The following is a 15,525-nucleotide window of genomic DNA, read 5'->3' as shown; positions in this document are numbered from 1 at the left end:
CCTTTAAATGGGCCATTTTACGAAAATAAAAGAAATTGTAGATCGGCCCACACATAAAATATCAGTTGACTTGGGAGGAGGACTTCTTCTTCTGTTCAGAGTCCCAAGTTCGAATTAGTATCAAATATTTTAATTGAATGCAAATTTCAACTGTTTTTTTTTCTCAACCACACACATTTTAACAAAACCAAGCAGTGAAAGTATATACATCACTTGTTTATTTCAACACAAAAGAACATCTGAGTTACCACACTATGGTCAGTTATATAAGGCAGCTTTCTTCTTCTCCAACTCCGCTTGCTCTTTTTCTTAGTGACACTGACTCGTTACTTCGTCTTCTCCATTTCCGCCTCCTTTGCAGCTTTCTTCTTCTCCAACTCCGCTTGCTTGACATTCTCTTCATGTGCTTTCTTAAACAACCTTATAAAACTCAAGAGTGTCGCGGTAACTGCAGCAATCGATCACCATGTATGTTATTAGCAATGAGCCACTTTCTATGGTATTAGAATAAATGAGGATGAAGTTTATTGTTTCCGAGGCATACCTTGTTCAAATGGATAATGGTAGCCAAAATAGTGTGCAAGTGCCTCAGCATTTCCTCTCTGTCGTCCATCATAATTAGATTGATTCAAGAAAAAATGGCAAATTCAGGACCAAACACATTGTCAAAGGTAAGGCGCTTGGAATCTAGTAGAGGTTGACAAAAATTACCGCGGGGTAGTAAAGAGCCATCACAGTTGCTACTTGAGTCTCAGCATTGGATATGAACTCCTTCAATAACTGTTGAAAAAACATTAAAACTAGATTTTAGCAGCTGGTATTGATGGAAGATTTAGTTATGTGGCACAGTCAGGACCTAATCTCAAATTCATGAATCATGATTGATAAAAGATATGCAAAAGATGGAGAAGATAGAAAAACAGCAACATACTTTACGGAAAACTTGAGAAACAGGACCATCAGTTTCGGATGCGGTAAGCTCCTGCTTCAGTTTTTCCAATCCTTTGGTTATAGCTTGTATTTCCTCAGCCAAAGACTTCAACTGTATCTGCAATAGACAGGACAATCAAATGATGAGCCAATTACAGCAGGACGGAAAAAGTAAGTAGAAAGGAAAACCTTTGAAGCTGATTCAAGACTTTCAAGATCTTTATGGAAGTCCAGTAGATCTGATGCCTTGGAAGCAAGGACCTGGGAAAAGCAAAGAGGAGGGTTTCATGATTTCTAAAGCAAAGACGCTGCATGTTTCTTTCTTTCGCATTGTATTTTACCTTGCAAAGATAATGCATGAGAGTCATCTTGCTGTTATCAGCACGTGTCTCGCTTAATATCAATAAACTATCCAACCTGAATCCCACTGCCCTGCCTTCAGAAAAAAGAACAAGGGTCTTTATCAACCACAAAGAATTTACGTTCAGACAAAACAAAAGTATATATGATGCAATGAAACAAAGGCGCCATTCTTTTCTTAGCTCACATTGAACAACACACAGATTTTATTATGTTGCGTTAGGAAATATCTTAAAGCCAAAAGATATTTGGGTAAAAATAATAGAAATACTCACTCACCCCTCCCAGTTCCTTGGTTCAATATGTTCCCCAGGCACAGAATATTTTCCATAATATCTTTTAGCTTTTGTGAAGTACGTATCTGATGAACAAGAAATGAGGAGATCGATTAATGGTCCAAGAAAGAGAAACGCAAATGGACTGCACAAAAATCTTACCTCCTCACATGCTGAATTTACCGCATTTAAACCTTTAGTGAGTTTTGTTATCTGCAAAGTAATCATCATTTAAAAAAAAAAAAAAAAAAGGGATCAAGAATCTACAGTTACTGATGAAACCAAAAATATTTTCTCCAAAGAACCAGATAGACAGAAAATAACATTATAGGTAATAATACCACCAGACCTGAGTGCCAAATTGAATCTTGAAGGAAAATACTCTCAGCTTTGATTCTACTCGTGGCACCTTCACTACCTCTTGTAAGTACTGGAATAGCTGCGATAGCAAAATTGATGACAGAAGAAAATGAATTAACTAAGTAAGCTAGTTACTAACCATAATATATAGTAGGAACCAAAAACAGTGCAAGATTGATAATCTCAAGACTTCAACAGACCTGCTCACAATTTCCCTTGTCACCAGTGTAGGTCTACAACAAATCAGTCAATTACGACCAAGAACAAGAACTCGTGTCAATAAAAAGTGAATAATTGATATATATTTCACAAAACAAGTAGAAAATGCTACTCAAAAGTCAAGAGGTAACCAGAAGAAACTTCATATCCTCCTTGGTTGGGAAAAGGTTAATAAGATTCTCTATTTGATCAAAATCATCTAGTCGAGACTCATCCATTGCCATGGCTGCAGCCTGGACGATGCAAAGAAAAATGTGGATAATTAGCATTAAGCTATGAAAGACTAACCAGTGATGACTTTTTCTTAGGGTAATGTAGGTTTTGGAGCTTACAATCATATCAGGCAGCCGAATATTTAATAACATTAGCCTAATTTCCGTGTTAGTGGCTCTCCTTAGGTCAATCTTGAAAGTCATAAGACAAACAACTCTTCAAAAAGAGTGGAATGTATATTGAATCACAAAAGTCACTTGTTTATAGCTACGTGACAAAAGTCTCCACCAGAAAGGAGCAAGTTAAAATATCTGACAATAACCAATTGTGTTGGGAATATTTCACATTACCAGTGGAACTTTTTCAGGTTCTGGTTTTGGTTTTGGTTTGGCCCCAAGAGAGAAAATGGTCTCTATTTCTGATACTGATAGTTCTATTGCACTAGCAAAACAAACAAGGAAACAAAATGATAGATTAATTGCAAAGCAATGGTCAATGATATAGGAACTTTAATTCTCCCTTCTTCAGTCCATTGGAATTCAGTTTCTTCAGGGTATTACCAGAGAATCTGTTCATCCTCGATATCGCGGCATTCTTGTCGTCTCTGTAACTCATCCCATAAGCTCCCCGGCAAAGCCCTTGTTTTTTTAACCCAGTGTAATGGCTTCAGGGAGCACTTTGTTTTAGGTGGACGTGAACATGGACGTGGAAGTGGAGGTGGAGGTGGTGGAGGTGGTGCTCTTCTACGCATAAGAGGAGGAGGTGGAGGTGGTGGTGCTCTTCTACGCATAAGAGGAGGAGGTGGAGGTGGTGGCAGTGGTGCTCTTCTACGCATAAGAGGAGGAGGTGGTGGTGGAAGAGGTACCAGGGAATAAGCGCCAGAGATATCGACAAGCGACATTGGATCAGGAACCAAACAGGGGATTTAGTAGATTTAACAACAAACAGATTGTTTCAGATCACTTTCTTCACCGATTTAGATCAAATAACACTAGTTTTCAGAGCAAAAAGTCCCAGAAAATAAAAGAGAATGATCAAATCGCATAGACTTGTTAAAGATTAGTTGACTTTGGGCAAAGGACTTTGTCCCAAATTCCATGTGTCTTGAACAGACGACAAGACATTGTCAATTTTTTAAAAGCACGACGGAGTATTGGAGATTGTCCTTTTTTTTTTGAATAAAATATAGTTTGCTGTAATTCCAGCAAACTAGTCCTCATTTATTAGAAGATAAGAATCAATTTTATAATACAAACCATCCGGTCGAACCGGTTCAGTCTTGGAAGAAGGCCTTTATGAAATCCAGTAGCTATCACAAAGTTGTGAAAATGAATGGAAGAATCAGATGAAGGAGTATGTCTCTTTGCGGAGGAAGATGATCAAGAAAATATATATATGCAGGTGTACGACCACACAAGTTTTTATATGTCTCTTTGGCAATCTATTTTGGTTTCCCTTTGTGACTCGATGGAAGAGGTGAATTGTTTTACCAAAAGGATGGGGTGGAGGAGCTCTACGACTTGGTGGGGGAGGAGGAATGGGAGGGATTGAACGTACATGACTGAAGTGAGGAAGAGGAGCTGTTCTACTGGTACCTTAACATTGGAAGTGGAGGTGGTGGCGGTGGAGCTCCTCCACTCATCGAGGGAAGTGTTGGTGGTGGGGCTCCTTCGCGCACTAAAAGAGGTAGCGGAGATGTGCCCATCACCAAGCGAGTTTGGAAAGGGATTGAACGTACATGACTCAAGTGAGGAGGTGGAGCTGTTCTACTGGCAACAAGCATTGGAGGTGGAGGTGGTGGCGGTGGAGCTCCTCCACTCATCGAGGGAGGTGGTGGTGATGGGGATCCTACACGCACTAAGCGAGGTAGCGGATATGGGCCACACACCAAGCGAGGAGGCGGATTAACTGCAGGTATTCGGCAGCATGCATACCTTGGACGTGAAGGGGGTCTTGGTATAGAAGGCGGAGGTCTTATTCTAGAAGGCGATTTGGCCTCCGAATCATCTAAAGAAGTATCTGAGTCTATGTTGTGGTCAGGCCCACCAAATACATCTTCCGTTGCAGCTTTCTTCTTCTCCAAGTCCTCTTGCTTGACATTCTCTTGGTGTGCTTTCTTAAACAACCTTATAAAACTCAAGAGTGTCGCGCTAACTGCAGGCAATCGATCACCACATGTATTCTTATTAGCAACAACATAACAATGAGCCACTTTCTTCTAATGTATTAGCACAAATGAGGATGATGTTCATTGTATACCTTTTTCAAATGGATAATGGTTAGGATCCTCGCCAAAATAGTGTGCAAGTGCATCAGCATTTATTCTCTGTCGTCCATCATAAGATTTATTCAAAAAAAAAAAGTAATCTCAGGATCAAACACATTGCCAAAGGTTAGGCGCTTGGAGTCTAGTAGAGGTTGACAAAAATTACCGCCGAGGAGTAAAGAGTCGATACAGTTGCTACTTGAGTCTCAGCACTGGATATGAAGTCCTTCAATAACTGTTGAAAAACATAAAAACTAGATTTTACAAAAGTGATGGAAAATTACGTTATGTGGCACAGTCATGGACCTAATCTCAAATTCACGGTTGATAAAAGATATGCAAAAGATCGAGATAGATAGAAAAACAACAACATACTTTACGGAAAACTTGAGAAACAGGACCATCAGTTTCGGATGCGGTGAGCTCCTGCTTCAGTTTTTCCAATCCTTTGGTTATAGCATGTATTTCCTCAGCCAGAGACTTCAAATTTATCTGCAATAGACAGGACAATCAAATGATGAGCCACTTACTGCGCTAAGGACGGAAAAAGTAAGTACAAAGGCAAACCTCTAAAGTTGATTCAAGACTTTGAAGATCCTTATGGAAGTCCAGTAGATCTGCTGCCTTGGAAGCAAGGACCTCGGAAAAAGAAAGATCAGGGGATTCAGGATTATGTATTCCTCCTAAGCCAAATCATTTCTAAAACATGCAGCATCTATTTCTTTCGCATTGTATTTTACCTTGCAAAGATAATGCATGAGAGTCATCTTGTTGTTATCAGCACGTGTCTCGCTTAATATCAATAAACTATCCAACCTGAATCCCACTGCACTGCCTGCAGAAAGCAGAGCAAGGGTCTTTATTAACCACAAATGATTTGCGTTCAGACAAAACAAAAGTATATGATGCAATGAAACAAAGGCGCCATTCTTTTCTTGAACTTAGCTCACATTGAACAGATAAATTTTATTGTGTTGCGTTAGGAAATACTCACCCCTCGCAGTTCCTTGGTTCAGTGTGTTCCCTAGGAAGAGAATAATTTTCATAATCTCTTTTAGCATTTGTGAAGAACGTACCTGATGAATAAGAAATGAGGAGAAAAAAGTATAAGAAGGAGAAGCTTATGGACTGCACAAAAACTAGAAGTGATTATTGTACCATCTTACCTCCTCACACGCAGAATTGACCACATTTAACATTTTTCTGAATTTTGTTATCTGCACAGTAATCACCATTAACAACAGAACCAAGAATTACGTTTTCCTCTAAAGAATCAGATAGAAGATAACATAATAAGTTATACAGCCACACCTTAGTGCCAAATGGAATCTTGAAGGAAAGTACTCTAAGCTTTGCCTCAAATCGTGGCACCTTCATTAGCTCTAGTAAGCACTGCGATAGCAAAATTGATGACAGGAGAAAATGAATTAACTTAAGTAAGCTAATTACTACCCATATTTATAGTAGGAGCCAAAACAATGCGAGATTGATAATCTCTAAAGACTTAAACACACCTGCTCAGACTTTCCCAAGGTTGCCTTGTCACCAGTATAGTTCTACAACAAAGCAGTCAATTCCGAACAAGAACTCGTGTCAGTAAATGATCACTTAAATAAAGACACAAGTAGATATTGCTACTCAAAAGTCAAGAGGTAACACCTTAAGAAGCTCCATCTCCTCCTTTGTTGGGCAAAGTTGTATAAGATTCTCTATTTGATCAACATCTAGTACAGACTCATCCATTGCCATGACTGCAGCCTGGACGATGCAAAGAAAAATGTGGATAATTATCATTAAGCTATGAAAGATTAACCAGTAATTGACTTTTACTCAGGTAATTAAGGTTTTGGAGCTTACCATCATATCAGGCAGCGGCATCTTTAATATCTTTAAGTTAACTATCGTGTTATTGGCTCTCTTAAGGTCAATCTGGAAGACCATAAGACAAACAAATCTCCAAAATGAATTCACAAAAGTATACAGACATGCAATAGGCTTCGGAGTAGAAGAAAGTCTAAGGGAAAGAGATGCTGGAGAGTAGCTTAGTACAACTTAAAAAACAAAATATTTTACAGTTTCCACCAGAAAGTAATACTACTTGTTTATAGCTACATGACAAAAGTCTCCACCAGAAAAGAGCAAGTTAAAATATCTGACAATAACCAACTGTGTTGGGAATATTTCACATTACCTACCAGTGGAACTTTTTCAGGTTTTGGTTTTGGTCTTGGTTTTGCCCCAACAGAGAAAAGGGTCTCTATTTCTGGTACATCAAGTTCTATTGCACTAGCAACAACAACAAAAAAAAAAGCAATGGTTGATAAAAGAAAACTCAGTATCACAGAATTGAATTACATGGATTGGTCAATAAAGTTAAGTTCAATACGTTTGTGATTCTCCATATTGTATCTGTAACTCATCCCATAAGCTCCCCTGCAAAGCCCTTGTTATTTTAACCCAATGTAAAGGCTTCAGGGAAGACCTTTTTGTAACTGGACATCGAAAACCACAAACCATTCTTGCACCCTTATGATCAAAGGCATCAAACCTCGGAGGTGGTGGTGGAGGTGATCTTCTAGGCATAGGAGGTGGAGGTGGTGGTAGTGGTACCAGGGCATCAGCGCCAGAGATCTCGACAAGCGACATTGGATCAGGAAGCAAACAGACGATTTAATAGAGAGATTTAACAACAAACAGTTTTCTTCACCGATTTAGATCAAATAACACTAGTTCAGAGCAAAACAATCCCAGAAAATATAGGAGAATGATCAATCGCATAGACTTGTGAAAGCACAGTTGCAGAAGACTTTGAACAGACTACAAGACAGAGTGTTGGCAATTTCAAATTAATAACATGCTTATAGAGACATTCTTATTAAAATTACTCAGATTTCTGGCATTTCATAACATGCTTTTCAGTCGCTTGTTTTTATAGCTATATGACAATAGTAATAACCAAATGTTAAAAGAAGAATATAAATTTCACATTACCAGTTGAAGTTTATCGGGGTTTGCCTCAAAAGCTTCTCGTCGACTTCCAGATTTATCAGCCTGGTTTTGTACTGCAGCAGAGAAAAGGGCCTCTATCTCTGATAGATCAAATTCTGGGGCACTATCATGGAAAGAAAAAGGAATAATATGAGGATATAATTGTCTAATAACTCGGCAATTATATCTGCCTGGTGCAGAAGAAAAAAAGGAACGCAAACATAAAAAGTTAGTCTAAATACGTTTGTGCTTCTCCATGTCTCTGTAACTCTTCCCAGGCATTTGTTAGTTTACCACATTGAAATCGCTTCAGAGAAGACTTGTTTTGACCTGGACGTAGACAACAAATAACTCTTCCTGCACCCTTGGGATCAAACATCGGAGGTGGAGGTGGTGGTGGTGGTACTCTTCCACTCATAGGAGGAGGTGATGGTGCACTTCTACGCATAGGAGGAGGAGGCGGTGGTGGAAGTGGTACTCTTCCACGCATAGGAGGCGTCACCACGGCATCAGCGCCAGTGATCTCGACAGGGGACATTGGATCAGGAACCAAACAGATGATTTAGTAGAGAGATTTAATAGCAAACTGCTTTCTTCACCGATTTAGAGCAAATAACACTAGTTCAGAGCAAAAATTCCCAGAAAAAATATAAAGAGAATGATCAATGGCAGCACAGTTGACTTTGTGGAAAAGACTTGTCCAAAATTGGAGGGACGACAAGATAAGACAAGACAGAGAGTATTGTCTGATCCATTTTTTGAATAGTTAATCAATAACGGCATCGAATTTATTATCTACCCAAAACAACAAAGTCAGGAAGCCCAATGGGCCGCTAACTAAACCAAGCCCCACTCCTTTATATATGTGTCGGTTAGACCATCCTTTCCATTACAAAACAATAAAATTAGCATTACAGACCTAGAAGCAAGTTTAAGAGAAAAAAATGAAGTTTTGAACTAGATTCCTAGAAGAACATAGTGTAATGAAACATTTGTTAGCACTAAAATATTTTATTTTAATTTCAATTTCGATTAAGCAAGAAGAGCGTATCCGAGATCTGCTGGGCCATTATCATTGGAGAAGAGAGAAGATTGGATTGCAGGAAAATGGAGAATATTCTCAGGAAACTTACAGACGAAGACATGGCAAGAGTTGAGGGGAGAGACATGACATGTCACATGTGTCATACTGTCTGAAATTAAATTAAAAGTTTGATTCCGACTTATCTGAAGATTTTGATTCATTCACACAAAACTTCGAAATCACATTCAGCAAAAGAGTCGACGAAGAGAAAGACCAAACTGGCCAAGGATTGAAATGAACAAAAGTCAAAGAACCCATAAGGAGAATGTCACGTCTCACGTGACTCCGTAAGTCATCAATGGGCCGGCCTTTAAGTAAATTAAGCCCAACCTTTAATATATGGGTCTTCGCTGATTAAAATTTTAATATATGGTTCACTAATACCGATTCAATTATAAACTACTGTAAATATGAATGTGATACAATAATTGCAATTGGGGATTACTAAAAATCAATAATAACGTGTTTCGACAGATGGGAAAAAGCACAAGTTGATCGTAAAAAAAAAACGTGGTTGTAACCACACACATATTAACAACACCAAACAGTGAAAATATTTCCATCGCTTGTTTAAATCAACACAAAATATCTGAGTTACCACACTATGGTCAGTTATATAAGGCAACTTTCTTCTTCTCCAACTCCGCTTGCTTTTTTATTAGTGAGACTGACTCGTTTCTTCGTCTTCTCCATTTCTGCTTCCTTTGCAGCTTTCTTCTTCTCCAACTCCGCTTGTTTGACATTCTCTTGGTGTGCTGCTGTCGTAAACAACCTTACAAAACTCAAGAGGGTCGCGGTAACTGCAGGCAATATCGATAATCATGTATTGTTATTAGCTACGTAAAAACAATGAGCCAGCCACTTTTTATGTATATTAGCACAAATGAGGATGATGAAGTTCATCGTATACCTTGTTCAAATGGATAATCGTTCGGATCCTCGCCAAAATAGTGTACAAGTGCATCAGTGTTTCCTCCCTGTGGTCCACCATCATAAGATTCAAAAACAAAAGTAATTAATTTCAGGATCAAACACATTTTTAAATGTAAGGTACTTGGAATCTAGTAGAGGTTGACAAAAATTACCACTGAGGAGTAAAGACTCGATACAGTTGCTACTTGAGTTTCAGCAACGGATATGAAGTCCTTCAATAACTGTCGAAAACATAAAACTAGATTTTAGCGTCCGGAAGAAGTTATGTAGGAAAAAACAAACTTAGCTGAAGAATTATTTCTAGCTGTTATTGATTTTACAAAATGATGGAAGCAGATTTAGTAATGTGGCAAAGTGATAGACCTAATCTCAAATTCATGATTGATAAAAGATGGATAAGATTGAAAAACAACAACATACTTTACGGAAAACTTCAGAAATAGGACCGTCACTTTCGGATGCGGTAAGCTCCTGGTTCAGTTTTTGGAGTCCTTTGGTTATAGCTACCATTTCCTCAGCCAACGACTTCAAATGTATCTGAATCAACAGGACAATCAAATGATGAGCCAATTACAGCTAAGAACGGATAAAAAGTACGTACAAATGCAAACCTTTGAAGCTGATTCGAGATTTTCAAGATCCTTATGGAAGTCCAGTAGATCTGATGCCTTGGAAGCAAGGACCTGAGAAAAAGAAAGATTAGGGGTTTCAGTATAAATAGATTCTACTTCTTTTGATTGAAATTTACCTTGCAAAGATAATGCATGAGAGTCATGTTGGTGTTAGCAGAACATTTTTCGCTTAAATTCAATAAACTGTCCAACTTGAATCCCACTGCACTGCCTGCAGAAAGCAGAGCAAAGGGTCTTTATCAACCACAAAGGATTTGCGTTCATACAAAACAAGTATTTATGATGTAATGAAACAAAGGCGCCATTCTTGAACTTAGCCCACATTGAACAGAGAAATTTTATTGTGTTATGTCTTAAGCTACAGAAAAAAAATATTTGGGTAAGAAAATAATTATAATACTCACCCCTGGCAGTTCCTTGGTTCAATATGTTCCCCAGGCAGAGAATAATTTTCATAATCTCTTTTAGCTTTTGTGAAGTACGTATCTGATAAACAAGCAATAAGGAGAAAATGTCTAAGAAAGATAAACGCAAATGGGCTGCGTAAATTATTGAGTTTTAAGTATTGCAAATATCTTACCTCCTCACATGCAGAATTTACGGTATTTAAACCTTTATTAAGTTCTTTTATCTGCAAAGTAATCATCATAAAAAAGGAGATCAAGAATCTACAGTTACTTAGACACTGACAAAAACCAAAACGTTATAGGTAAATACCACCAGACCTGAGTACCGAAATGAATCTTGAAGGAAAACACTCTCAGCTTCGATTCTACTCCTGGAACCTTCATTAGCTCTAGGAAGTACTGCGGAAGCAAAATGGATGAGAGAAGAAAACGCATTAATCACACGTAAATACTCTTTTAATGGAACTTTAGCTTTAGCTAAACTAAGCAAATTGTTAAGAACTATATTATAGTGGAAAATAAAAACAGTGTGAGATTGGTAATCTAAAGACTTAAAGACAGACCTGCTCACACTTTCCCAAGGTTGCCTTGTCACCAGTATAGTTCTACAACAAACCAATCAATTACGACCAAGAATAATGACTCGTGTCAACTAACAAGTGAATAATGATAACCAAGAATTGACAAAAGTAAAGACAGAAGTAGATAGTGCTACTCAAAAGTCAAGAGGTAACCTTAAGAAGCTTCATCTCCTCCTTTGTTGGGCAAAACCTTATAAGATTCTCTATTTGATCAACATCTAGTACAGACTCATCCATTCCTAGAACTGCAGCCTAAATGATGCACAGAATAATGTGAATAAATTATCATTGTACTATAAAACATTAACCAGTAATGACTTGTTCGCTAGTAAAGTAGGTTTTGGAGCTTACCATCATATCAGGCAGCGGCATCTCTACTTTCTGAAGCATAATCATAGTGTTAAAGGCTCTCCTCTGGTCGATCTACAAACCAGTAGAAAAACCGTCCATCAAACAGAGTGATATATATATTATTATTATTACGTCAATCACTTGTTTGTAACTACATAAGAGTATCTCCAATGGAGGTATCTTGTTAAGATACCATAAGAAGTACTAACCAATGTGGATGCTCTAATATTTAAGTTGTTGAGCCAGCTATTATGAACCACATGCTTCATTTCCGTTTCGTTAGCGGCTTTCTTCTTCTCCAAGTCAGCTTTCTTGACATTCTCTTCGTGTGCTTTCTCAAACAACCTTATAAAGTGAAGGAGGGTCGCAGTAACTGCAGCAATCCGTCACCAGGTATTGTTATTAACTACATAACAGTTCCATTTTCTATGTAATTGCACAAGAGGAACGATGAAATTTATATTCCTCTGCCATACCTTGTTCAAATGGACACCATTTAGGATCCTCGCCAAAATAGTTGACAAGTGCAACAGCATTTTTTCCCTGTTGACAATCATAAGAGAAAGAAAAGCAAAAAATCATTTCAGGATCAAATACATTGTCAAAGGTAAGAGGTTGAGAAATTACCACGACAGAGTAAAGACTCAATACGGTTTTCACTTCAGTCTCAGCAATGGAAATGAAGTCCTTCAATGTCTGTTATCAAATACATAAAACTAGGTTTTAAGATCCGGAACTAATCTCAAATCCATGGTTGATCAAAATATCCATAAGAACAAAACCAACATACATTACGAAATACTTGAGAATCAGGACCATCAGTTTCGGCTGCAGTAAGCTCCTGGTTCAGTTTTTCCAAATCTCTGATTATATCTTGCATTTCCTCAGCCAGAGACTTCAATTGTTTCTGAAATAGACACAGGACAATCAAATGATGAGCCAATAGAAACTAAGAAGTAGAGGACGAAAAGAGCACAAATACAAACCTTTGAAGCTGATTCAAGACTTTGAAGATCCTTATGGACGTCCAGAAGATCTGATGCCTCCGAAGCAAGGACCTGGGAAAAAGAAAGAGGAGAGTTTCAGGACCATTCTCTAAAACAACCCTCAACGGAATCTAGAGGCTGTTTTTTTTTATAATTGTAGTTTACCTTGCAAAAATTATGCATGCTTTTAACACATAAACTGTCCAAGTTGAATCCCACTGTAACGCCTGGAGAAAGAAACAATGTATATGATGCAGCAGAAACAAAAAGGCGCCGTTCTTGAATCAAAGGAATCTTATTGTACATGTTTCATTGAGGTCTTGTGCAAAAAAAGAAAAAATATAATACTAACCCCTGCCAGTTCCTTGGTTCGATGTGTTCCCCAGGCAAGTAATCTTTTTCATAATTTCTTTTAGCTTTTGTGAAGAACAGACCTGATGATGATTTAGAAATGAGGAGAAATATTCTAAGAAACAGATATGGACTGCACAAAAAACTTGAGGTGATTGATGTAACATCTTACCTCCTCACACGCAGAATTGACCACATTTAACCTTTTTTTGAATTGTGTTATCTGCACAGCAATCATTATTAACAACAGAACCAAGAATATACAGTTACGTAGACGCTGCTGTGAAACATAATCTCGTTTTCCTGCAAAGAATCAGATAGAATAAGTTATACAGCCGGACCTTAGTGCTAAATTGAATCTTGAAGTAAAATACTCTCAGCTTTGATTCTACTCGTAGCACCTTCCTTAGCTCTTGGAAGTACTGTGATAGTAAAATTGATGACAGAAGAAAATGACTTAAACGAAGTAACCATATTATATAGTAGGAACCAAAAAACCGTGCAAGATTTGATTGATAATATCAAGACTTCAACAGACCTGCTCCCACTTTTCCAAGGTCCACTTGCCACCAGTGTAGCTCTACAACAAATCAGTCAATTAAATGATATATATCACAAAATAAAGATCACAAGTAGATAATGCTACTCAAAAGTCAAGAGGTTAACCATAAGAAGCTCCATATTCTCCTTGGTTGGGAAAAGGTTTATAAGACCCCTTATTTCATCATCATCTAGCACAGACTCATCCATTGCCATGATTGCAGCCTGGACGATGCAATCTGGTTAATCTTTCATAGCTTAATGATAATTAATAATCCACATTTACTCGGGTAATGTAGGTTTTTGGAGCTTACCATCATATCTGCAGGCAGCCGAATATTTAATAACATTAGCGTAAGTTCCGTGTCAGTGGCTCTCCTAAGGTCAATCTTGAAAGCCAATAAGACAAAAAAAAAACTCTTCAAAAAGAGTGGAATATTGAATCACAACAGTCACTTAATTGTTTATAGCTACGTGATAAAAGTCTCCACCAGAAAAGAGCAAGTTAAAATATCTGTGTTAGGAATATTTAACATTACCAGTGGATCTTTTTCAGGTTTTGCTGCCCCAAGAGAGAAAAAGGTCTCTATTTCTGATACATCAAGTTCTATTGCACTAGCCAAAAAAAAAAAGGAGAGAAAAAAATGATAGAGTAATTGCAAAGCAAAGGTCAATGATATAGGAACTTTAATTCTTCCTTCTTCAATCCGTTGGAATTCGGTTTCTTGAAGGGATTACCAGAGAATCTGTTCATCCTCGATATCGCCGTGGCATACTTGTTGTATCTGTAACTCATCCCATAAGCTCCCCGGCAAAGCCCTTGTTATTTTAACCCAGTTAAATCGCTTCAGGGAGGACTTCTTTTTAGATGGACATGGAAAACAACACACTATACCCTTAAGTGCACAAGTTGGAGGTGGGGCTCCTACAAATATCAGAGGAGGTGGTGGCAGTGGCGCTTCTCTACGCACACGAGTAGGTGGATAACAACAACACAGAACTTCTGCATCAAACATCGGAAGTGGAGGTGGAGGTGGAGGTGGACGTGGTAGTACTCTTCTACGCATAGCAGGAGGAGGAGGTGGCGGCAGTGGTGCTCTTCTACGCATAGGAGGAGGAGGAGGTGGCGGCAGTGGTGCTCTTCTTCGCATAGGAGGAGGAGGAGGAGGAGGCGGTGGTGGAAGTGGAACTCTTCCACGCATAGGAGGCGACACCACGGCATCAGCGCCAGAGATCTCGACAGGGGACATTGGATCAGGAACCAAACGGATGATTTAGTAGAGAGATTTAATAACAAACATATTTCTTCACCGACCTAGATCAAATAACACTAGTTCATAGCAAAAATACTCAGAAAATATTAACAGAATGATCAATGGCAGCACAATTGACTTTGAGAAAAATTTGAACAGTCGACGGACGAGACAGAGTATTTGATGTCCATTTTTTTGAATAATAATTACTACTGGCATATTAATTGACGAATTCATCTACCCAAAACGACGAAGTCAGGTTGACGAAAAAAAAAAAAACGACGAAGTCAGAAAGACCAATGGGCCGAAACCAAGCCCCACTCTTATTTATGATGTCTCGGTTAGACCATCCTTTCCATTACAAAACAATAAAATTTGCATTAAAACCCTCGAAGGAAGTAAAAAAAATGAAACTTTGAGCTAATGCAACATAGTACTGAAACATTGTTAGCATTGTTTTAGAACCCATAAGGAGAAGTCACGTGACTCCGTAAGTTATCAATGGGCTTTTAAGTAAATTAAGCCCAGCCTTTAATATATGGGTCTCCTCCGCTGATTAAGAAAATATAAATGAGAATAACTAGTAAAAAAATTAATATATGGGTCTCGTAAAGACATTCCCCACCCCCCTTTATTAAAGTTTTACATGATGAAAATATAGCAACCAGACATGAATATGACGGGTTACTAATACCGATTCAATTACTAAAAATTGGTATGTAGTGACTTATTTTAAATCAATAATAACGTGTTTCGACAGAAGGGAAAATCACAAGTTGATCGTAAATGAAAACGT

General features: G+C 38.1%; 3 protein-coding genes across 7 annotated transcripts; all 3 read right to left on the bottom strand.

Annotated features, from left to right (window-relative positions):
* Positions 1-114: 114 nt before the first annotated feature.
* FH19 (Actin-binding FH2 (formin homology 2) family protein) lies at positions 115-3,451 on the bottom strand. Its single transcript, NM_120860.3, has 14 exons — positions 2,918-3,451; positions 2,708-2,798; positions 2,477-2,548; positions 2,276-2,377; positions 2,126-2,158; positions 1,915-2,004; positions 1,728-1,778; positions 1,570-1,651; positions 1,272-1,366; positions 1,120-1,191; positions 932-1,048; positions 712-780; positions 545-602; positions 115-448 (listed from the first exon to the last, which is right to left on the bottom strand). The coding sequence occupies exons 1-14, from the start codon at positions 3,256-3,258 to the stop codon at positions 327-329; spliced, it is 1,395 nt and encodes a 464-aa protein (NP_196395.1). The 5' UTR covers positions 3,259-3,451; the 3' UTR covers positions 115-326.
* A 47-nt stretch (positions 3,452-3,498) lies between these two features.
* AT5G07770 (Actin-binding FH2 protein) lies at positions 3,499-8,906 on the bottom strand. Of its 4 annotated transcripts, none has more exons than NM_001342960.1 (17): positions 8,745-8,906; positions 7,854-8,134; positions 7,615-7,735; positions 7,010-7,254; positions 6,819-6,909; positions 6,481-6,552; positions 6,283-6,381; positions 6,138-6,179; positions 5,935-6,015; positions 5,790-5,840; positions 5,618-5,699; positions 5,364-5,458; positions 5,191-5,262; positions 4,999-5,115; positions 4,790-4,858; positions 4,617-4,683; positions 3,505-4,511 (listed from the first exon to the last, which is right to left on the bottom strand). In NM_001342960.1, exons 1-17 carry the CDS (start codon positions 8,778-8,780, stop codon positions 3,943-3,945), a joined length of 2,190 nt encoding a protein of 729 aa, NP_001332695.1. In that variant the 5' UTR covers positions 8,781-8,906; the 3' UTR covers positions 3,505-3,942. The 4 variants fall into 4 exon arrangements, with proteins under 4 accessions (NP_001332694.1, NP_001332695.1, NP_196394.2 ...); NM_001203322.2 differs by lacking the exon at positions 8,745-8,906 and having other exon boundaries at positions 3,563-4,511; positions 7,010-7,056; positions 7,138-7,254; positions 7,854-8,401; NM_120859.3 differs by lacking the exon at positions 8,745-8,906 and having other exon boundaries at positions 3,526-4,511; positions 7,854-8,424.
* A 215-nt stretch (positions 8,907-9,121) lies between these two features.
* On the bottom strand, positions 9,122-14,925 carry AT5G07760 (formin homology 2 domain-containing protein / FH2 domain-containing protein; the record flags this gene model as incomplete). Of its 2 annotated transcripts, none has more annotated exons than NM_001342959.1 (26): positions 14,215-14,904; positions 14,016-14,091; positions 13,791-13,865; positions 13,603-13,701; positions 13,475-13,516; positions 13,278-13,358; positions 13,109-13,159; positions 12,938-13,019; positions 12,751-12,812; positions 12,586-12,657; positions 12,390-12,506; positions 12,227-12,295; positions 12,076-12,142; positions 11,809-11,972; positions 11,600-11,671; positions 11,402-11,500; positions 11,231-11,272; positions 10,986-11,066; positions 10,841-10,891; positions 10,665-10,746; positions 10,377-10,471; positions 10,240-10,311; positions 10,049-10,165; positions 9,781-9,849; positions 9,606-9,672; positions 9,122-9,495 (listed from the first exon to the last, which is right to left on the bottom strand). In NM_001342959.1, the coding sequence occupies exons 1-26, from the start codon at positions 14,724-14,726 to the stop codon at positions 9,308-9,310; spliced, it is 2,604 nt and encodes an 867-aa protein (NP_001331313.1). In that variant the 5' UTR covers positions 14,727-14,904. The 2 variants fall into 2 exon arrangements, with proteins under 2 accessions (NP_001331313.1, NP_196393.2); NM_120858.3 differs by having other exon boundaries at positions 9,308-9,453; positions 14,215-14,925.
* Between the last annotated feature and the right edge of the window lie 600 nt (positions 14,926-15,525).

Source organism: Arabidopsis thaliana, chromosome 5 (assembly GCF_000001735.4).
Source record: "Arabidopsis thaliana chromosome 5, partial sequence".
In the NCBI taxonomy this organism is placed as follows: Eukaryota; Viridiplantae; Streptophyta; class Magnoliopsida; order Brassicales; family Brassicaceae; genus Arabidopsis; species Arabidopsis thaliana.
The sequence above is the reverse complement of the archived record's forward strand: the minus strand, read 5'-3'. Positions and strand labels throughout refer to the sequence as shown.